Here is a 24,039-nt window from a genome sequence, read left to right on the forward strand (position 1 = left end):
CACACAAAGATAAACTCAAAATGGATTAAAGATCTAAATGTAAGACCAGAAACTATAAAACATAATATTCTTTAAGACAGAGTAGCTTTGCTTTTCTTTTCCTCTAACTTACAACAGGGTTCCAAAAAGCCATATTTACTAAAAGAACAGAGGAGCAGTTCTGCTATTAGTAAGAAATAGGAAAGCTATTAATAGTGACATGGTAATTTTTAAAGCACTGATATTCTTAAATGCCTTAAAATGTGTGTTCTAAAATAATGATTTCAATGCTTTTAGATACTTGGTATTTTGGTATTTGGTATTTGGCATGTTCAATTATACTAAGAATGCTAGAAATAATTTTGAGCTAACAGAAAAAATGATATATTAGACATATATTAAGGAATATAAAATAGTATTCATGCATATATAGTTGCACTTTTTAAAAGGTAAATAGCCAACTAAGAATGATGGGTTACCTCAAATTATTTCCTATAAATTATGTCATTTGGTTTTTGTTCATGTTTTACTCATGAGTATTTAGTTGGGGGCAAAGGTAGAAAGCATAAAATTTAGAATAAGCTAACCAACAATTTGTACTGTGCAGTGAGAGAAAATTACTGTTAATAAATTTCAATATTTTACTTCCTGAGTCAAAATCACAAATAATTAATAGTATTGATGTTCCCAAAAAGCATTTGAAGTTGTTCTCAGATGGCTAAATATTAGTATAGATTTGATGTCCCCAGGTGAATTTCACTGAGTTCTTGTTCAACAACTGATGTCTTGATGTCTATAGCTTCTTTAGGAAAATGAAGGACAACCTTTTGTACATCCTCCCAGTCTGTACTATTAATTCTCTGAGGACCCTAACAGTTTCCAATTATGTTGTGTTTATTAGTTCACATGTCTGCCTCTCTTTCTTGTAGTTGATTTCTTTAAATAACTGCACACATCACACTGATTGGCATATCTCCAGCACTTGTATGGTGTATGGAAATGACATCTGAATAGTAGTCTGACACATTTCTCAACTCTCAACACATTTTATTGCTGAACAACAGCAGTAAAAACTCTTAACAATTCAGAATATAATGATAAATTTCAGGCATACAGAATATCTGGAATGATAGAAAACCTATTGCCAAAATCACTAAGGAGTAACTATATATTTTAGGTTAAAGAAGCTGTCCTAAAAAACAGTTAATGTTCTGTTTAGCCACAAGAAAGAGCAAATACATTGTCATGAAAAACATGACAAGGAATACTTATTCTCTTTTTAGTGTTTACCCTCAACTCAGAAATTCAAATCTTTACAATAACTCAAGTCATAAGATGTCAATAAATGTTTCTTGATCAGAAGAGTAAATATGTTTCAGTTTGTCACTTTTCCTCAATTACCATACAGGTTTAACGCATTTTCAATCAAGCTCCCAGTAGCATATTTAGAAATTTACCCAATAATTCCAAAAATAGATTTATAAGATTAAACTGAAGAGTATGATAATAAATAAAAATTGTAACAAGGCTCTTTATAATAAGAACATCTATTACTCAGCTATAAATTCTGTGTAGTTTGGTCAATGAATCAATGGTAAAAACAAGGAAGTATAAAGAACACACTTCAATATACCATACATGATATGAAAACTTAATATATAATTAAGGAATATCAAAACAATATTGAAATAGATTGACTATTCAAGTAATTATGGTAGAAAAAATTAGCACCTATTTAAACTACACATGTGTTTGTGATCTTTAATCACACACAAAAATAAGATAAATGAATAAGTATGTTCAAAGCTAACTTTTAAATCTACTTTAATATAAGTAAATAAATTAACCTCTGGATGGGAACAATTTTCTAAAGAAATAAGAAAAATGTAAAAGTTGAAAGGAAAAGTGAAAAGCAATTAAATATTTGAATGGCTTTTAAATCATTACAATTTAGAAGATAATAATATGATATATGCAATGTTCACCATTTACCAGGTACCAGACTTTGGGCTAAATATTTACCTGCATTAACTCCATTAATTTTTGCAAGAGCATGGTAGATTTTATGAGTTCCCTCCTGTTATGGGGATTAAGAATTTAAAGCTTTGAGCAGTTAGCTTTTCCAGGGACACAGAGCTATGGTGTTAGAAACTTGAATCTACTCCAGGCAGTGTGTTTCCAGAGCCTACAAACTAACTCATTCAATTTAACAATTCACATTATATGTGTGGTCAAATATGTATTTATAAGAATATATTTTGAGAATTATTTTTTATGATAAAAATACTATAAAATAGTGAAATGTTAAATAATAGGAAGTATAATATAAACCATGATATACAAATAATATTAAATATGATTCACCCATGCAACACAGCAGTCAGAACTAAGTGGTATTTGCTAAACATTAAATTAGATGTTTAGGATTAAATGAAAATAAAACATTAGGCCTACTCTCAAGCTTATAGTCTAGTGGTAGGGAGAACAAACAAATTGTTAAATTCACTGAGTAAAGTATGGTAAGTTTAAGCATGAATATAAGAAAGCACAAATAAAGGAATGGCAGTTTGCCTATTTTAGTAAAGAATCAGAGGAAAGCTTCCTAAAGGAGGTTAATCTAATATAAAATATGATTTAATGGAGAATAGTGAGTAACATCAGGCAAATCTACAAGTAGAAATATATGTTGAAATATACACTACTACCCTGGTTCATAAATATATGTTGTGTGTGTACCACGTTGGCTTATTAAAAAGAGTTTAGGTCATAGATCATATAATATTGCTCAATGGTAGAATTGTTAATGATTTTTTTATCTTTTAAATACTTTTCTGTATTTCCCAATATATTCACAAAAGTTTAATTATATATAAATACATATATATGACATTTATAATTTTTTAAGAAAAACCCAAATATATTAAATGCATTGCTTGAAATAACACCAAAATACAAAGTCATCTACTAATAGCAACTACTATAGAGTACACTGATGAAAGTGTTTCAACACTGAGCAGGTAATTTTGGTACTGAGCAATTGAATTTTGAGTTGAATATGAAAAGTACATTTGGAGGAATGAAAGATTAACACATATAGCAGGCTGCTTTATATACTGACCATCATAAAACTAGAACGATTACACATTTCTATAACTGCTCACCTAAAACGTTCAGAACTCAGAATTTTTTATAGTTTAGAAAGGCCCTGTAACACTTGGGGCATTATCCTGTACTCTAACACAGTTATATTACTGAAGTGAAATGTGTTAATATTCACACAATTGAAATAAGTAATGTCCATAAGTATATTCACAACAGTTCATGTTAGCTTTGTTGTTTGTGGCTAATGCATTTGGGTATCAGACTTATGAAAAATTTAAAAATATATATATGTATTTTTCCAGATGTTTTAAAATATATGAATTGTGAAGTGTTGTGGATCTACAAAAAAATAAATAAATAAATAAAAGAAGAAGAGGAAAAATAAATTTAGAAATCTCTTCCAAAGAAGCAATTAAATAGTGCAATTAAATAAGCAATTGATATTGGTAAGAACTGGTGAAGGAATGTTTGGATGATTAGCTTAGGGTATGGTGTGGGCTGTCTGCCACAGGATGGTTTCAGAGTGATAGTCTCTGCTGTAGTGTGATGCTCTTTAAAGAAAAATACTTTTCTTTCTTGTTTCATAGTTCTTCATTTCCACCAGCCTTTCATAGCTGCTATACAAGCCCTCTTTCCTCTCTAGGTGTAGTAATGTCTGGGCTCAAAAACATAAATATTGAAAAACATTGTTTGGTATTTTATGTCATTCCCTGGAGTCCTCAAAGAGTACTGTGTAACCTCATCTAGAACATGCCCAGTTCTGTGAGTTTTTCTGCCTCACCCCATTCCTACAATTCTCACCTAAATTCACAAAATTCTCTTACTTAAGTCTCTTTCCTTAAGATTTTTTTTTTTTAATAATTCTGGGCTTACTAATAGGCTACCTGACTAATAAAAATGTCTTCCATTCTTAATCCTTTTTTTCTGTGATGAGGTATAGATATTTCATGTCTATACCTTGGGACTCTTGAACTTTTACATGATAGTTGTATTCTATCCCATTGAAGGGGTTATAACCAAAGAGACATTTGGTAGCAACATGAAGATGAATCTTTGAAATCTGAAATACTGAATTGTGGTCTGATGAAATATAAAGGTTTCCTACAAAATGCACAAGGCCAAGAGAGCTTCTGTGCTGTGATGCTGGTCTTGGAGGCTAAAAAACCTAATGTTATTTCCATTTGCACTACTTTCTGTATGCTCAGACATTAATTTTTCTCCACTTAAAATAGTGGCTTCAGGCATACACATTTATGTGACATTTAAGTGATTCTAGTGAGATATCAAAAAATCTGAATATTCTGTATAAAAAGGAAATCATACAAATAATATTTACTATAAACAATACGTGGATATCATTGCTTATGGTTAGAGAAAAGCGAGTTAGGGTTTGGGCAAAGCAGATTCACAGGGTTGTTAGTGCTTGAGCTGAACAGAAAGCTGAGGCAAACATATCAGAATTTGGGAGTGGGGTTCCCTGTCTGGTATTCCAGGCAAGAATACCAAAGTAGGTTGCTGTCTCCTCTCCAGTGGACTACGGTTTGTCAGAACTCTTTACTAGGACCCATCCATCTTGAATGGCTCTGCGCAGCCTGGCTCATAACTTCATTGAGTTATGGAAGCCCCATCACCACAACAATGCTGTGATCCATGAAGTTACAATAATTTGGCCACCTGATGCAAAGAACTGACTCATTGAAAAAGACCCTAATTCTGGGGGGAAATGAAGGTAAAAGGAGAAGGGGATGTCAGAAGATGAAATGGTTAGATAACATTACCAAATCAATAGACATGAATTGAGCGAACTCTGAGAGATAGTGGAGTTCAGAGGAGCCAGGCATGCTGCAGTCCATGGAGTCACAAAGAGTCAGACACGACTTAGGGATTAAACAGCAACAACTCCCTGTCTGCTAGAAACAGGAAGCTGGCTTAGAGGGAGGAGATAAGTGGCTTAGGTTAGAGTATCTGTTTGGTCCATTGAGCTTACACATGAATTTCTGAGTGGAATTAAAATTTCATAACCCCTTGTGTGAAACAAAAGTTAGGAGAATTCTCCCAATATTCTGTCAACTCTGTACTGGGGTTACTTTTTCACAAAATAAATATTGTTAATAGAGGTAATCCACAAATGTCATATTCAGTTCAGTTTAGTTCAGTCGCTCAGTCGTGTCCGACTCTTTGCGACCCCATCAATCGCAGCACGCCAGGCCTCCCTGTCCATCACTAACTCCCGGAGTTCACTCAGACTCACGTCCATCAAGTCAGTGATGCCATCCAGCCATCTCATCCTCTGTCGTCCCCTTCTCCTCCTGCCCCCAATCCCTCCCAGCATCAGAGTTTTTTCCAATGAGTCAACTCTTTACATGAGATGGCCAAAGTACTGGAGTTTCAGCTTTAGCATCATTTCTTCCAAAGAAAACCTAGGGCTGATCTCCTTCAGAATGGACTGGTTGGATCTCCTTGCAGTCCAAGGGACTCTCAAGAGTCTTCTCCAACACCACAGTTTAAAAGCATCAATTCTTCGGCCCTCAGCCTTCTTCACAGTCCAACCCTCACATCCATACATAAATATCATATTAAAAAGCATCCAAACCACTGTGCAATTCTATGGTAACAAATACACAAAAAGGTCAAGGAGCCTAACAGCTAGGGAGAAAATTAACAATTCAAGAAACCAGGGTGAATAGAGAGAAGTTTCTACTGTGTCCTGAGGCACAGTAGATAATGAAGAGGGGTACAGAATCAGAATCAGAACTATATTAGACTGTCAAGGCAGTGGAAAATAATAAAAGGCAATGTGTGATTTTATAAATTGCACTCATTGGAAGTGTAACAAATCAGAACTTAGGAAGTTTCATTTTTGTTAAAGAGGAAAAGGATTAAAGGGGAAAAAAACAGAAAGAGAAGTTCAGGGCATGTATCCAGAAGGAGGCAAGGGTCTCTAGATGTGATCTAGGAAATGAAACCAGTGTACAATAATTACCCAGTTTTAAATTACAAATTTCTATGTGTGAACCTTTACACACACATGTAACTCTTTTGTTTACCAGCTCAACCAAAAATCTTCAATTCCCACTGGGAAATTTGACCACAGAAATAAATGGCTTTGTTCAGCTGAATGAAAAATAAAATTATTGTCATTTGTTTTGGTCCTAAGAATTATCATTTTTAAGCAGATAATTAAATTGTTTAACTGGATGGATGAAGATGACTTCACTCTGTGTGTGTTTAGTCTTTCTGTGCTTTTAATATGCACAAAAGTCCACATAGTGGTTTTAAATGTTTGAAGGCTGTGCTGTGCTGTGCTTGGTCACTCAGTCGTGTCTGACTCTTTGCCACCCCATGGACTGTAGCCCGCCAGGCTCCTCTGTCCGTGGGAATTCTCCAGGAAAGAATACTGGAGTGGGTTGCCATGCCCTCCTCCAGGGGATCTTCCCAACTCAGGGATCAAACCTAGGTCTCTCCCACATTCCAGGCAGATTCTTTACCAACTGAGCCACCAGGGAAGCCCAAAATGTTTGACTAATACACAATTAATTTGGTTTTGGATATTGTTTGTTTGTTTGAACTCTTTGATAAATTTAGGGGATTCTCATCTTCCTACTCCTATAATTTAACTGAAATTGTCTTAGTAACTGCAGTGCCTGAGGATGACATGGATATAAATCCCTCTCCTACTTAAATATACTTTATGTACTGACAATTTCTCCCCTTCAGTCCCACGATCCTCTAAGACCCCTCACATTACGGCTCCATGAACCTTTAGTTTGAAGTAGCTGGAGCATAGCCTGGCGGATCGTCCTGGTCTTCAAGCTGTAAATGATAGGGTTCAGTACAGGTGGTAAGAGCAAATAAACATTGGCCAAAATGCTACAGATCACCCTCGGAGTAGAGCTAAGGAGGCGATGTGTAAAGGACAGGCTGATCATTGGCACATAAAAAATAGTGACAGCACAGATATGACACACACAAGTGTTGAGAGCTTTTTTTTGCTTCTTAGGGGCCACGATGCTCAGGACAGCACGGATTATCAGGACATAGGAGACAAGAATGAACATTAAGTCAGTACCAGTCATGTAGAGCTGAAGAAACAAGCCCAAAAAGCTGTTGATCCAGGGGTTGGAATATGTATCTCTGATTATATCTGGGTGGTAACAAAATGGATGGGAAAGCTCCTTTCTTTCCTGGAAAGATACAGTCTTCAAGGCTAGAAGCATGGGAAAGATGAAAATTAGTTGTCGTACGCAAATGAATAGTCCGATCGCCATAATCATCATGTCCTTGAGGACAGTGGCATATTTCAGTGGGTTACAGATAGCCATGAAGCGGTCAAAAGCCATAATTGCCAGCACTGAGGACTCCAGGAAGGAGAAAGCATGTACAAAGAACATTTGAATGAGGCAAGCTTTAACGCTGATTTCCCGGGCATGAAACCAGAGAACCCCAAGCACAGTGGGGAGGGTCGTGATGGTCAGACACAAATCAGCAGCTGACAGCATAGAGAGGAAATAGTACATGGGCTTGTGGAGATGCTGCTTAACAAAGATGACAAACAGGATCATAGTATTTCCCAAGAGAGCAATGACGTAGAGACAGCAGACAGGGATGGAGATCCAGACATGAGCAAGTTCCAGCCCAGGGAATGCAGTGAGGAGGAAGGTTGAAGGGGAAGATGTGGTGTTATTGAAAATCATCATGGTGGGTTGAGGACATGCCCTGAAAAAAGAGATAACAATAATAGTATTTGTCATATTGATCCTTTTTCAAGCACTAACTCTTCTATAAACTCTTTCCAAATTACATGTGTCTCTGTATTCAAACCCTCCAATTTAATCATGATAACTATCACATAATTCTACAGTATCTTAAATTTTTCTTATAAGATTTGTCTCTGTTTTTCTTTTTCTATCATCTCCCATTTAAAACCATCAATCTCTCTAGGTTCATCCCACCCTATTGCCCAGACCAGCCCTGACTTGAGGTAGGAAATACTTATCGACATGTCACACATATGCACACACACCAACAAAACAACTGTAATTACAACTATTGGGTCTTAGTATTAAATCTCCAAGCTGGAACTTCTCTGGTGGTCCAGCAGTTAAGACTATGAGCTTCTGCTGCAGGAACAGTGGGTTCCAATTCTGCTTGGGGAACTAAGATCCCACATGCCATGTGGTGTGCTCAAGAAAAAAAGTCTCCAAGCTATATGAGTTGTTATAGAAATAATGGAGAAGTGCTTAAGGGCACTTCTTAAGGGCACCTGTGAAAGCATACTTCATAATGTTCTTGCTGGAAGATGGGCTAGGATTTTATATCCAGAAATACCCTGTACCTGAGTTATTAGCCATTCTCTCCTAGTGGACTCTATTAGAAATGTCCTTTAGGTATCAGAGCTTCTTTATTTCTTTTCCTTTAATGGAATAGCTTCCTTAATTCCTCTCTCCTCTACTCCACATCATCTTGTGCTCTAATTCTGTTTCTCTGAATCCTGTTCCTGATCTACTGAAATAACAAGACCTTGTCTTCCTTTTCTCCAAGCTTACACTTTAGTACTTCTTTCTACTTCTTCTCATAGGTCTCTACCATGGAACTTGTAACCAACACACTGTGAGTAGATTGCCCTAATGAATCCTGTGAAAATTTTCAAATAATATTCTAGAATACATGATTTCAAGCATCTTAATCTAGGGATAGTGGGTAAAGCTAGACAAAATACTTGTATAAAAAAAAATGTAAGAAGCCCTCAGCAAAATGAAATGAATGACTGTAAAAAGCATTAATGGAATTGAAGTGGGGACTAGGAGCTTAAAGAGAGACACTCAGAAACAGACAGGATGAGGTGCTATCATAAACTGGAATATCAGGTAGTTCGCTGAGTGAGATGGCCATAGAATAATAGCTGCAAACACACACACACACACACACACACACACACACGATGTCATAAGGGAGGCAGAATCTGTAATTGATATTTAAGACAAGCATTGAAATTCTATATAGAACTGTTTCAATAAGCTCTAATGTCATTGCTCATTTTAATTTTTTACTTGGGACATTTAGTTACCAAGGAAAAAAAACAAAAGGAATGATATACCTAGCCTAACCATTGTGTAGATATAGCCAATCTTAATATTCTTACCCCTATTTTTCCCTAGTCTAGGCTTTCTGCACCAGTGACAGAATAGATACAAGGAATTTGTGAGTAGCAGATCCTTCCAGTTGTTTTATAAAGATAAATGAGGGATTGCTGGTTATTTTCTTCCCATCTTTCAATCTACTCTAGATGGTTACAGATACAATTACTTGTTACACCAAAGGAAAAAAATTAATTGCTTTTTCTGCTATAATACTTAGTATTGTTATATTATAGTTGATTGAGAATAAAACACAAAGAATCAGGAAGACTAGTGACAACTTCTTTTCAATTTGATAAGCAAAGATATTAAAAGTGAATTCCTTTTCTGTGATAACCATCCTGGAATCTCTCTGCAATAAAGTCGCTCGATCTACTGACTATCTTTCAACAGTGCTTTACATATGCTTTTTATTACTTTAGTATTCTATTGGTTGATCACATTTCTTTCTTCTAAAATTCTGGCTCTCTGGAGATAAAACATATGTGTTCATCTTTATATTTTTTCCAGAGACAAAGCATGGTGCTAAAAGTTCAGATAAACTAGTTTTCATTAGGTGTATTAACAGGTGAATAGATAGATAATAGAGAGATAGATAAAGACTAGATGAGAGAAATACAAATTGAGACTGGAAGTTTTGAGGGCAAATTGTTTCCGTAGATATGGGGAGCATAAGGAGAGTAATTAATCCTCTTATTGATTGGGAGAAGAAGGAGGATAAGTTAAGAGAAAAGGAAAAGAATTAAAGTCTTTTATATGTGTCACCATTTGTTAGCCAATTTATATGTAATTTTATATAATACCAGGAAAAATTGATACAGATGTTTATTCTTGTATTTTAGAGAAAGGAAATGAAACTGGCAAGGCAAAATTGTACATACACATTCAAAATTCAAAGCCAAATTTACTAACTTCAAAATCCATTAAACCATTTTTTATTAAACCATAGACCATTCGAGAAATCAGGCTTATGAGAGAAGTTAAACAGTTGAACACTGTGATATTCTTCCTTGAAAATGAAAGAACAGTTTCTATTATATACTAGTATGTGACTTAGAGAAAGTATAGAGATGAGAAATAAGTAAAACACAGAACAATGTCCTTACGGCTTATTTAAAGAATATTTGTGGAGTCAATCAGTATAAAAATATGAACGGATGTCCACATATATTTGTTTTGTGTATACCTCCATGTGCTGGTGGATGTAGAGAGGAGTTTTAGAATGGGAACGTAATCAAAAGATGACCAAAAATCAGATATCAACTATCTTCTCTTATTTGAAATGTATCTCATAAAGGACAAAAAGATAATATGGGATGATATGAGGGATTAGGAGGAGAGGAAATTCATTTCAGTTCATTATGCTACTGGAAAAATTGTTTCCAATGGGATAGGGATATGTAGGCAGGAGAAGGAGAAGGCTTTCTCTCCAGCTCACATAAGCCCATGCACTCTGGAACAAGTTATAGGACAAAGCTCAGTGCCTAGTTTTATCAAGATTTTCTCCATACTACCTACTAACGAGAAGAGTAGGCTAGTGCTTTATAGCACCAGTTGTCCACCTGATAGGTCAGGCAGAAGGTAACATCTATCAGTTCACATACAGAAAGCTAGATTGAATGACTTGGATAAGATCCACCCAACTAAATAATGTAGTGATCCAAAGGACAGCATCACTGCTTACTGGCATCAGTAAAGTATAGACCAATCTCCACCTTCTTCTATTCATTTCTCAACACTGAAATCTATTCTTTCCACAATCTGGAACCCTGTCATGACAGATCCAGGCCATATTAATCTGAAACTTCGCCTCCACTTCTCTGTACCACTTTATGGCTGGATCTTAACATTTGACTCAATAATGAGGTATGGTTGATATAGATCGGTAAGTTACATGTGCAAGCACCATCTCCTTTTTCTGCCTTGAGTGTGAGTTTCTTAAAGGTTTGGAAATGCTTGATTTTCTTCTCTTAGTGCTAGCTACATAAAGAAGGATATGGAATAACACAAATCTTTAATTATTGTTGACTGATTTCTAAATGATCTTGACCACAGGCAGAGAGTTATGAGTTCTATCCCTTTTTCTCTTCCTTCCTCCCATTCCCTCATGTCCTTCATTTTTCTGTCTGTTTCTTCAAGGCTCCATCACACTCCTCTGTGTCTTCATCCTATCTTATTTTATAGTTTCCATCACTTCACTGATCTTCTCTTTCCCTCTTTCTCCTAGCATTTCTCACTTTAATCCCTTCCCTTCTGTTCCAACCCACTAATGTATTCTTCTTACCTGCTCAAATCATCAGGAAATAGCACCAACTTCTCTTCAATCCCACCACAGAGCAGGGACTAAGCCAGCTCCCAAGAGTAGGGGCTTTATAGGAAGATTAGTGGAGTCACCAGGCAACAGAGGGCTGGCGAATGAACTAGTTGGATCAAGAGTTATGGCGCCCATAAGACTATGTTCCTCTCCAACAGCTCAGACACATCTCCCTGACACGCTTCCAACCCTGCTCCCAGGCCCAGGCAAATTCCATATATCAGGGGCTGTAAGCAAATCCCTGGCCCTGGGGGCTGACAGTAATGGGTGTCTTCAAAATCTGCCTGCCTGGGTCAGAAAACTGCAACCATTCCTCTTCACCCTGCCTTAGGCTACAGATGCTTAGCCCGGGATGCTCCCTGATGTCAGAGCAGACTCAGGAGAGTGCAGAGAGAGTCATCCCTATGTTCTCAGCACCAATACATACTCTTCCGAACAAATCTTGTTGCCCTCCTTGTCATTCCTGTGTTCCTCCTCTTACTCAGGATCCCTTTCTAAGAAGCCATCTTATTATCTGAATCACATCTCCAGCCCACCTACCATTCTAAGCATAATTGAACTAGCATTTGATGAGCTCATAACGCTTGCCAAAAATAATGCTAACACTTGAAACACATTGTTGTATTTATTTATTATCTTGCTTATGGGTTAAGAATTATTCTCCATTATTCCACAGTTGACAAAATTGAAACTCAAAGAGGTTTTGAATAACTGTAAAAGTTAGCTAGTTATAGAACTGGTATTCACCCATGTCTATCTTACTCTAAAGCTGTTAATCTTAAACAATATGCTATACTGTCTTCTCTGGTCAACCGCTTCCACTGACATTTCAGAAAATGCGATTGTAATAGTTCTTGATCTATCCATTCTGTAGATTGCTTGATTCTCAACTATGTGCTTATAGCTCATTTTAGCCTCATTTTGACAAGAATCTGTCTCTCCATAGTAGGCTGCTGCTGCTGCTGCTAAGTCACTTCATTCGTGTCTGATTCTGTGCAACCCCATAGACGGCAGCCCACCAGGCTCCCCCGTCCCTGGGATTCTCCAGGCGAGATCACTGGAGTGGGTTGCCATTTCCTTCTCCATAGTAGGCAGTAAATTAATAATTCTTACCATATCTAACGGGCTTCCCAGGTGGTGCTAGTGGTAAAGAACCCACCTGACAATGTGAGACATGGGTTTGATCCGTAGGTCAGGAAGATGCCCTATAGGAGGGCTTGGCAACCCACTTCTTGCCTTGACAATTCCATGGACAGTGGAGCCTGGTGGGCTACAGTCCATAGGGTCCCTAAGAGTCAGGCACAACTGAAGCGACTTAGCATGTGTGCACCATATCTAATAATTCTTGACTTTTTATCCTTCTTGAAACATTTTTCCAACCATAACACACTGGGCAAAGATGGAGATACCTATCCCAATGTATATCTAGAGAGATTAAGTTATAGCATAAACTTTTTATACAGCAAGCAATGTTTAGGTTTATATGTAAATACCATCCTTTCCCACTGGCTCTTCTCAGCAAAAATGAGTGACTCTGGAAATTTCAAATGAGACTTACTAAAATTAATCAAATGAGACTTACTAAAATTAATGAGACAGAGAAGTTAGGCAGCATGAAATCAATCTTGATAGAGTTTTCACTCATTCATTAATTCACAAAGGACATATCTTATGAACTATATTAAGTACATACTTGAGATAGACAGATGTAGTATAAAAAGGGTCTCTCATGGTATGGTTCTTATGAAGTATGTAGAATAGCAGGGACACATGCTATTAGGTAATTAGAGCATAGATACTGTGAGAAATTCTAACATAATAAAGGGCATGTCAGAAAAGTCTTCTGGACAGAAATAAAGTTGAAATTTATATCAAAAATTTATACAGAGTTCCCTATTATTCTAGCTCACTGAATTCATCATACTTTTTACTTGCTATTTTATTTTTAATATATTTCTCTCCTGCTTCCAACCCATTATATATGCCTACACTATTTTTATGAAATATATTTACAGAACATATAAATAAACACTAAAGACAAAAGAAGACATATCCTATATTCATATCATATATTTAATATATGTCAGCATGTTTACAATGGAGCAAAACAATATGAGAATTTTTCTTAAATAAGTTGTTAAAGATTGGCATGCAATGGAATACTAGTCAGCAATAAAAAGAAATAAACTACAAAGACCAACAACAACATGAGTGAATCTCAAATGCATTACACTATGAAGCCAGACATGGAAGATTATGTGCTGAAGGGCCCATGGCATTCTGGAAAAACAAGAATTATATGCATGAAAACAAATTAGAGCTTGTCAGGGTTGGGCATAGATAGAGGGGTTGACTAAAGGGGCAGCATGAGGTAATTTGAGAGAGTGGTATAATTTTTCTGTATCTAGGTATCAGTGGTGGTTGCATGACTATGCATCTGTGAAAACTTAATAGAACTATATACCAAAACCAGTAAATTTTATTGTATATAAATATACTATACACCATTTTGAGAAAGAAACATTCATATTTGTATCAAGTTAAATTTTTGCTTTCATCAAAACTACTATGCAATGGCATATAAAACCTATTAGGTGCTTCTCCCATATGTGCTATTTAAATCTTCATTTCAATTTACTAGAATTGAATATAATTAAAAAAATTCAGCTCCTTGGTTGCACTAGCTAAGTATCAGGGTCTCAATAGCCATGTGTGGCTAGTGGTTACTGTATTAACAACAGAGATTTAGAACATTTAACATCACTGCAGGAATTCCTATTGGACAGTTCTATACTTGATCCTCTTCTCTGACTCGATTGTGTCTGCACAAAAGTCCTAAGAGCCCACCCTACCCCCACGGAACACTTGGACAATCCACTGATGGGTCTGCTTGGTCCTAACACTGTATACAATCCGACTGAGCAGGTGAGGCAGTGGCAGGTAGGTACTGGCAATGACTGTGTGGACTACGGGTGACAAATGCTTCCCAAAGCAGTGAATCACAGTCATGCCACTGAGAGGTACATAGAAGAGCCGCACGGCACAGATATGAGAGAGGCAGGTATTGAGAGCCCTGAGTGTCTCTTCCCAGGAAGCAATGCCCAGTACTGCCTGGAAGATTAGAAAGGAAGAGGCCAAGAGGAGCAAGGCATCTACCACAATGATGAAGATCACCGCCAGGAGGCCGTAGATGCTGTTGACATGGGTGTCAGCACAGGCAAGCCTCATGGCATCCTGATGGAGGCAGTATGCATGGGAGAGGGTAATGGAGTGGCAGAAAGGTAACCTTTTGATGAGGAAAGGCACAGGGAGCACAATCTCCACACTCCACAGCAGGACTGCTGCTCCAATCCTGCCAATGACTCCATGAGTGAGAATGGTAGTGTAGTGCAAAGGAAAGCGAATAGCCATAAAGCGATCAAAGGCCATGGCCACCAGAACACCCGATTCCACTCCCTCAAAGGTGTGGATGAAGAACATTTCAGTGACGCAGACATCAAGGGTTACTGAGCACCAGCTGAGCCAGTGAACACTGATCGTGGTGGGCATGGAAGACAATGGAAGGCTGGGGTCAGTGGCAACTAGCATTGCCAGAAAATAATACATGGGCTCATGGAGATGTTGTTCAACTTTGATGACAGCTAGGATGGTGATGTTACCCAGGAATGTGAAACTGTAAGGAAGACAGAGGGACAGGGCCAACCAGAAGTCCTTCTCTGGCATTCCTGGAATCCCAGTAAGGGTGAAGGTCTGATGGTTATTAATAGTTTGGTTGAATGATAGCATTGTGGATCAAAGGTTTCACTAGGCAAAAAGAGAAGAACTCATTAAGCCAATCAGCTTCAATTTGAATCACTGACAATAAGTTTTGAGATGGTAACCATGAGAGGCAGTGATAAATATTTTATGTTCACAGTCTGATACAGAAACTGATATTCCCACCCCCGTGAAGCAGTTCTATTACTGATCACCATATGCTAAAATATCTAGGAGAACAACAACAAAAAACTTTAATCAACACCTAAGCTAATTGGAATACAATTCACCTAGAAATGTGGAGTAGTTGCTTGCCTCCTTCCTCAGGAAAAAATGATGCTGTACATTTATCTGGGTCATAAAAACTGATACAAATAACCAGAAAAGAAATATTATCAGGCACAAACAAGACATAAGGAGTGTTCATGAACACAAATATGAAGACCTGTATGTATCTTAATTATGATCTTAAATTGTTGTGATTTAGACAAAATCCTCATTGAGACTCAAGTTTTCCCCTTGCATGACATGGGACAGAATAAGAAAGATAATCTTCAAGGACTAAACTTCTGACTATCTGCATTCCTAGTAGTGTATGGGTACTAAAAGGACCTGAGATTACAGCACGTGATGAAGGAAGGAATTATTTGGCTTTCCTCAGAATCTTATAAGGACCCACTATGATAGACAGAATAACCGTCTCTAAGGATGTTCACCTCCTAATTCTTGAAACCTGTGAACATAGTGGCTTGCATGGCAAAAGAAACTTTGAAGATGTCATTAAAGTTAATGGCTTCAGATGGAAGTTTATCCTGGATTACCCGGATAGGTCAAATTTGATCATATGAGTCCTCAAAAGTGAAGAAAATTCCCCAGCTGCAGAAAACCAGAGAGACAACTTGAGAAAGACTCAGCAGTACTTGTGAAGATGAAGGAGGGGGACCAAGAGCCAAGGAATGTGAGTAGCCCCTGGATGCTGGAAAAGGCAAGGGAGTAGAATTTTCCCTGGAGTCCTCTGAAAGGAATGCAGGCTTAGTGACACCTTGATTTTAGCCCAGTAAGAACCGTGTTGTTCTTCTGACATGCAGAACTGTAAGATAATAAATATATGTATGCTGAGTCACTACCTTCACGGTAATTTGTTGTGGGAGAAGAAAACTAATATCCAGAGGAGCTAGCAGAGAGTTGCTTTAACCCCTTTTCAGAAATATTCACAATCTTCCCATTCAGTCTCATTTACTCAGACTCTGTCTTTTTTCTTCATGGAAGTTAGACTTCTCTGTCCTAAGGTATACCTGGAAAAGAATTCTGAGATCCATTTCTGTGTTACACCTAAGAGAACAGAATGCCAGATAGAACTTGAAATGAGTTTTACAACTAACAACTGATCCAGTCAGGTGAAACCCATCTCTGGAGAATCTCCCAAAAGATAGATTCAAACATTACTCAGATTGATGAAGTCATTGGCCTTGGTATTGAGAACACAGTTGGACTTAGTTTCCCTGTTCTTGCATTAAGATCTCTCATTCTGTGTATTCACTACTGTGCAGCTACTTTAGTAATCTCCTTGAGTTTTCAGCAGCTCTATTTCCTATTGTAATTCTGAGTAAGACCTGCTGCTGCTGCTGCTAAGTCGCTTCAGTCGTGTCCGACTCTGTGCGACCCCGTAGACAGCAGCCCACCAGGCTCCCCCGTCCCTGGGATTCTCCAGGCAAGAACACTGGAGTGGGTTGCCATTTCCTTCTCCAATGCATGAAAATGAAAAGTTAAAGTGAGGTCGTTCAGTCGTGTCCGACTCTTAGAGACCGTATGGACTGCAGCCCACCAGGCTCCTCCATCCATGGGATTTTCCAGGCAAGAGTACTGGAGTGGGGTGCCATTGCCTTCTCCGGAGTAAGACCTAGATGAACTTAAAAATCATTCTAGGTGTTAGTGCCTAACGGCTGCAGTAACAAAGATCAGCATTAAAATTTTGGTGTCATACAATTAAATATCTTCTATTTCAATTACTTGTTATCTTTAGGAAGATGTATCCAAATGTACAGCTGAGATATCACTTTTGGGGGGTCAGTCTAGCCACAAATGATAAGAATTCAGGATTGAAGGAAAAAACAGTGCTATAATGGCTCTTAACCGTGTGTTATGATCCTTATTGAGCATCTCATAATGAGTTTCTCAAATAAAAGTGTTCATATATACACATACTGGAGAAGGCAATGGCACCCCACTCCAGTACTCTTGCCTGGAAAATCCCATGGACGGAGGTGCCTGGTAGGCTGCAGTCCATGGGGTTACTAAGAGTCAGACACGACTGAGCAACTTCACTTTCACTTTTCACTTTCATACACTGGAGACAGAAATGGCAACCCACTCCAGTGTTCTTGCCTGGAGAATCCCAGGGACGGGGGAGCCTGGTGGGCTGCCATCTATGGGGTCGCACAGAGTCGGACATGACTGAAGTGACTTAACTTATATACACATACATGAATACAAGCAAAATTCTGCATAGAAATTAAGTGAATTCATATATTACTGAAGCCCATCTCAGGATCCATATTAAGGAAAATGGAACAGAAGCCTGAGTCACAGAAAGAGCAAAGTCACTAGACAAAATCCAGGGTTAGCTACAAAGGTCAGTAAACTCTGGATGCTTGGGAATAAATGCAGACAGGAAAGAGTTGCTCCAAGTTTCTTGAGAGTCGATAGCTTAGTGCTGCACTGTCCACTCTGGTAGCCACTAGAGACCTGTGCCCATTTATCTTTATATTAATTAAGCTAATTACATCATCAATACCTTAGTTGCCCTCACTGTGTTTCAAGTATTCAGTAGCTACATGTTGCCAGTGACTGCTGTATTTGAAAAGAACAGATGTAGAATATTTTCATCATTCCAAAAAGTTCTATTAAGATTTGAAAAACTAATGATGCAGACTGCAGATTTAGAGAATACCAACATTCTAGGTGACCTCTTGCCAAATCTTAGCTCCAAGTGGATTTAAGAGTCTTTCATACTGCATAACCTCTACCTCCCTTTGCCTATCTCTCTGTCTTTGTCTCTTTTTTGGGGAAATTAAATAGGAAAGTACCACTAAAACTGAAGATTCTGGAGAGAAACCACCTGGGTTTGAATCATAGTTCTATTTCCTTAGACAAGTTACTTAAGAATCTCTGTGATTTATTCCTCACCTTTTAAAAATGAGTGGGATAGTGAAGAGTATTCACTGGCAATATTGGGCATTTTGTTAAGCACCAGACAAATTAACACTCAAAATTTAGCTATAATTAATGAGCACCTTTTTTTCTCTGAACTTTGTCATATTTGGCTAACTGTGAACATTAATCTCAAAAATATCAATAGGCTGTGGAATTTATTTACACACTGATAGGTATATCTACCTACCCATATATTACTGATGTATTTTAATCAAACTTTATATTATCTAAATCTTTTCCATCAGTGAATTTATTCCATCTCTCAGTATCAGTGGCTTGCATGCAGTGACTGTTGCAGTGCTCAAGATCATGAACTCTACTGATCTGTGCTCAGTGACTCTTCACTGAATCATGAATGCTTATTGTGAAGAATTTATTGGAAGCAGATCCTAGAGAAAATAGAGATGAAAGGATAATAAATACACTAGTAGAAATCATAGGTAGGGAAAACCAGTAAGAGGAAGAGAGGAATGAAGAACATTGATTCTGAGAGACTAGGGGTACAAAACAAACTGCACTGACCATCCGAGGAGATTCATCACAGAGATTCACACAAAGTGAAAGTGAAGTCGCTCAGTCGTGCCCGACTCTTTGCGACCCCATGGACTGTAGCCCATCAAGCTCCTCCATGCATGGGATTCTCCAGGCAAGAATACTGGAGTGGGTTGCCATTTCCTTCTCCAGGGGACCTTCCCTACCCAGGGATCGAACCCAGGTCTCCCACATTGCAGGCAGACGCTTTAACCTCTGAGCCACCAGGGAAGCAAAAAATTCAACATGAGGTTTGCACGTAAGCCTGTTGATTCCTTAAGATCTGATGAACCCAGGAAAAGCTTTCATGTTTAGCTAATTTACTGATAAATGACTGTTGAATGCCTACTAAGTTCTAGACAAGTCATAGTAATCAGAGGCTCAAAATGAGAATTTTTTTTTTTTTTTTTTTGCCTTCCAAGACCCTTAGCAAAGAACACATGAAAAACAAGACCAGAAAGAGGCATAGAATGTGTGCCTGGGGTTGAATAAAAACAAGCTTTACAGATGGGTCAATATGTTCACCTTGTTCATCTATGTATCCTCAACTGGACTCAAATTAACTCTGCCTCCATCAGTACTAGTGACAGACAATGAAGATCAAACATAAACTTTCCTCACAGCAAAAGGACAGAAACTTTATGGTTTAAGAAGAGTATATGGGGAAGTGGAGGAGAAGTAGGAAATGAGATTTTTCCCTTTTCTACTCACAACATTGAAAAACACTGAAGTAGCATTCAATGTTCTTTACCACCCAGGCACTCAGGGAGAAGAACTATTCCTTGAAAGACTGACTGAGAAATCTTTACTCAAAGTGTTTGAGCTGCAGGCTGAAACAGAGTTCTGGTCCCTTGGATTTGTCTTCTGAGGAACCATAGATCAGTCTTTCACTTTGAGAAGAAATGTATTTGCTATTGGCCTTGAGCTGGAACTTAGGAGAGAAGGGCAAAATTTTGGGGGATCTTGTTACTTTTATAATTGGCCTTGGTAAAATGACACACTCTCCACCTAATTCTCTCATTTATAGATAGAAGTGTTATTTCTATACTATTAATACATATATATCAGTTCAGTTCAGTTCAGTTCAGTCTCTCAGTCGTGTCCGACTCTTTGTGACCCCATGAATCACAGCCCGCCAGGCCTCCCTGTCCATCACCAACTCCCAGAGTTCCTCACACTCATGTACATTGTGTCAGTGATGCCATCCAGCCATCTCACCCTCTGTCGTCCCCTTCTCCTCCTGCCCCCAATCTTTCCCAGCATCAGGGTCTTTTCCAATAAGTAAACTCTTCACATGAGGTGCCCAAAGTATTGGAGTTTCAGCTTTAGCATCAGTTCTTCCAAAGAAATCCCAGGGCTGATCTCCTTTAGGATGGACTGGTTGGATCTCCTTGCAGTCCAAGGGACTCTCAACAGTCTTCTACAACACCACAGTTCAAAAGCATCAATTCTTTGGCACTCAGCTTTCTTCACAATCCACCTCTCACATCCATACATGTCCACTGGAAAAACCATAGCCTTGACCAGATGGACATTTGTTGACAAAGTAATATCTCTGCTTTTGAATATGCTATCTAGGTTGGTCATAACTTTTCTTCCAAGGAGTAAGCGTCTTTTAATTTCATGGCTGCAAACACCACCTGCAGTGATTTTGGAGCCCCAAAAATAAAGTCTGACACTGTTTCCACTGTTTCCCCATCTACTTCCCATGAAGTGATCGGACTAGATGCCATGATCTTCGTTTTCTGAATGTTGAGCTTTAAGCCAACTTTTCACTCTCCTCTTTCACTTTGAATCTGCCTTCTAATCCAAGATATAAAGGTTTAATCCCTGGTCAGGGAATGAAGATCCCACATGCCACTGGACAACTACTGAGCCCATGTGCCACAACTAGAGAGAAGTCCACGTGCCTCAACAGCCAAAAAAAAAAAAAAACTTAAAAAAGAAGAAAAAAAATAGAAGGAAGTGAAATAGATAATTCTTGCTGAGACTCTGTTGATTCTAGGTTTTTTATAGAAATATAAATCACAAGCAATAGATTTATATTGTCATAGACAGACAATGGAAGGGATAATGGGCAGACATTTTAAATTAAATCATTTGATAATAAAAGCATCTAAAATTTGCTAAGTGCTCATTTATGTTCCAAGTTTTCACATGTTCTACATTCAAATGATCATGAAAACTTAATGGAAAATTACTGTTTATTATTGCCACTGCATGCATGAATGAAAAATAGGGTCAGGCAAGTTAATTAACTTGACCCAAATCCCAAAAGTAAAAGCTATATTGGGGTGTTCTGACCATTTTTCTTTTAAGTTCTATTTGATCTTAAAAAAAGAGGATAAACTTTTAACCACAGAGAAAATTTCTGTCATTAAATTCAAATTCAAGAATGAACAATAGATTGGCCTCAATAGATCTGACTTCCTTCACTCCTACCATTAATCAGTTCAGTTCAGTTCAGTTGCTCAGTCGTGTCTGACTCTTTGTAACCCTATGGACTGCAGCATGTCAGGCCTCCCTGTCCATCACCAACTCCCAGAGTTTACTCAAACTCATGTCCATCGAGTCTGTGATGCCATCCCGCCATTTCATCCTCTGTCGTCCCCTTCTCCTCCTGCCCCAAATCCCTCCCAGCATCAGAGTCTTTTCCAATGAGTCAACTCTTTGCATGAGGTGGCCAAAGTATTGGAGTTTCAGCTTCAGCGTCAGTCCTTCCAATGAACACCCAGGACTGATCTCCTTTAGGATGGACTGGTTGGATCTCCTTGCAGTCCAAGGGACTTGCAAGAGTCTTCTCCAACACCACAGTTCAAAAGCATCAATTCTTCAGTGCTCAGCTTTCTTCACAGTCCAACTCTCACATCCATACATGACCACTGGAAAAACCATAGCCTTGACTAGATTGACCTTTGTTGACAAAGTAATATCTCTGCTTTTTAATATGCTGTTTAGATTAGTCATAACTTTTCTTCCAAGGAGTAAGCGTCTTTTAATTACATGGCTGCAATCAACGTCTGCAGTGATTTTAGAGCACCCCCCCCAAAATAAAGTCTGCCACTGTGTCCACTGTTTCCCCATGTATTTCCCATGAAGTTAGGGGACCAGATGCCATGATCTTCATTTTCTGAATGTTGAGCTTTAAGCCAACTTTTTCACTCTCCTCTTTCACTTTCGTCAAGAGGCTCTTTAGTTCTTCTTCACTCTCTGCCATAAGGGTGGTGTCATCTGCATATCTGAGGTTATTGATATTTCTCCCGGCAATCTTGATTCCAGCTTGTGTTTCTTCCAGTCCAGCATTTCTCATGAGGTACTCTGCATAGAAGTTAAATAAGCAGGATGACAATATACAGCCTTGACGTACTCCTTTTCCTATTTGGAACCAGTCTGTTGTTCCATGTCCAGTTCTAACTGTTGCTTCCTGACCTGCATATAGGTTTCTCAAGAGGCAAGTCAGGTGGTCTTGTATTCCCATCTCTTTCAGAATCTTCCACAGTTGATTGTGATCCACACAGTCAAAGGCCTTGGCATAGTCAATAAAGCAGAAATAGATGTTTTTCTGGAACTCTCTTGCTTTATCGATGATCCGGCAGATGTAGGCAATTTGATCTCTGGTTCCTCTGCCTTTTCTAAAACCAGCTTGCACACATGGAAGTTCACTGACCCTTTTTTTTTTTTTTTTTCCCTAAAAACCATATATACTACAGTTCCCTGCATTCTGTGACAGCATTCTAGAAAAAGTACCACCCAAGTCTTGGTCTCCAACTTACCGAAAATCCAGTCTAGGAAATGAGAATCATTTCTGATGCTGACTGACAGCCACAGCAGTAAAACTGGGATTATAAACTAGCAGCATCTAGTCTAGAATCCCCTTTAGGGTGATCCTCTGGAGACAAGAGTATCAGTCTTGCTGAAGATGTCCCCAGGGGCATAGACCATATAGACCCAGGCTTCTGGGCATATTGGACCTAATTTTCCCTAATGCAAACCTGTGATGACAATCATTCAAATACAGAATCAATCTGAATCTCATATGAATGGTACTTCACCAACTGTATCAAATTACAGATATACTTTACTGCCTAATCTTTATAATTCAGTCAAAAAAAAAAAAAAGAGGGGAGGGAGGGTCGAATGCATGGAGAGAGAGGAAGGAAGGAAAGAAGAGAGAAAGGGAAAGAAACTAAAAGAAAATGTGGAGCTCAGTCTGCATCCACCTACTATCTTGTTTCTCTTTTCTGCTTCATGATTGTAAAGCCTTTCAATGCTGTGATCTGTGGCCCCTCTTCCCACTTGCTTCCCATTTTCTCCTCAGTTAGCTTCAGTGAGAGTTCTTTCCCACTGCTCTGATACTATCTTTGTGTATGTCACCAATGGTCTGCTTATTGCCAGACATTCCTCATCTTACTTTCCTTTTCAGCAAAATTCAATACAGTGGAAAATTGCCTTGATGTTGAATTGCTTTCTTTTCTGTTTTTCTCATTGTTTGTTTTCTTTTTTATGTGTGTGACACCATGTTTTTCTCCAGCTTTAATGTCCACTTTTCAATATCCTTTGATGGCTTATCTTCTCCCTACATCACTAAATGTTAATGTATCTCTTGTTAGGTCCATTCCCCTACTGAAGGATATTATCAAGTCCCATTGCCTCACATACCATCTATATACTGATTTAGTTCTGCCTTATTCTCCAGGATTAGCTTTCTACTTGATAATTCCACTTGGATATCAAATAGGAAGCTAAAAATTAGCATGATGAACACTATAAACTTTTTTGCTGGTTAATTTCAAAAAATCAGACTAACCATACAATTCACTCAGCTGCTCAAATCAAAACTACAGGTTTTCTCCCCTTCTTCCCTCTTTCTATCATTGCCAAGTCCTATTAAGTATAAACCAAAATATTTTCCACATACTTTAAATTCTCTTCCTCTTCACCTCTGTCATTTTAGCAAATTCACCATGACCCCTCATCTGTAATGTAATAATAGCCTCCTAATTATTG

General features: G+C 38.1%; 2 protein-coding genes across 2 annotated transcripts; both read right to left on the bottom strand.

Annotated features, from left to right (window-relative positions):
• Positions 1 to 6,794: 6,794 nt before the first annotated feature.
• LOC120876672 (olfactory receptor 51T1) lies at positions 6,795 to 7,799 on the bottom strand. The gene has a single exon (XM_040258644.1). The coding sequence runs from the start codon at positions 7,776 to 7,778 to the stop codon at positions 6,795 to 6,797; it is 984 nt and encodes a 327-aa protein (XP_040114578.1). The 5' UTR covers positions 7,779 to 7,799.
• A 6,568-nt stretch (positions 7,800 to 14,367) lies between these two features.
• Positions 14,368 to 15,318, bottom strand: LOC120876671 (olfactory receptor 51H1-like). The gene has a single exon (XM_040258643.1). The coding sequence runs from the start codon at positions 15,316 to 15,318 to the stop codon at positions 14,368 to 14,370; it is 951 nt and encodes a 316-aa protein (XP_040114577.1).
• Between the last annotated feature and the right edge of the window lie 8,721 nt (positions 15,319 to 24,039).

The sequence above is a fragment of the Oryx dammah genome, unplaced genomic scaffold (assembly GCF_014754425.2).
Source record: "Oryx dammah isolate SB20612 unplaced genomic scaffold, SCBI_Odam_1.1 HiC_scaffold_17, whole genome shotgun sequence".
Lineage (NCBI taxonomy): Eukaryota > Metazoa > Chordata > Mammalia > Artiodactyla > Bovidae > Oryx > Oryx dammah.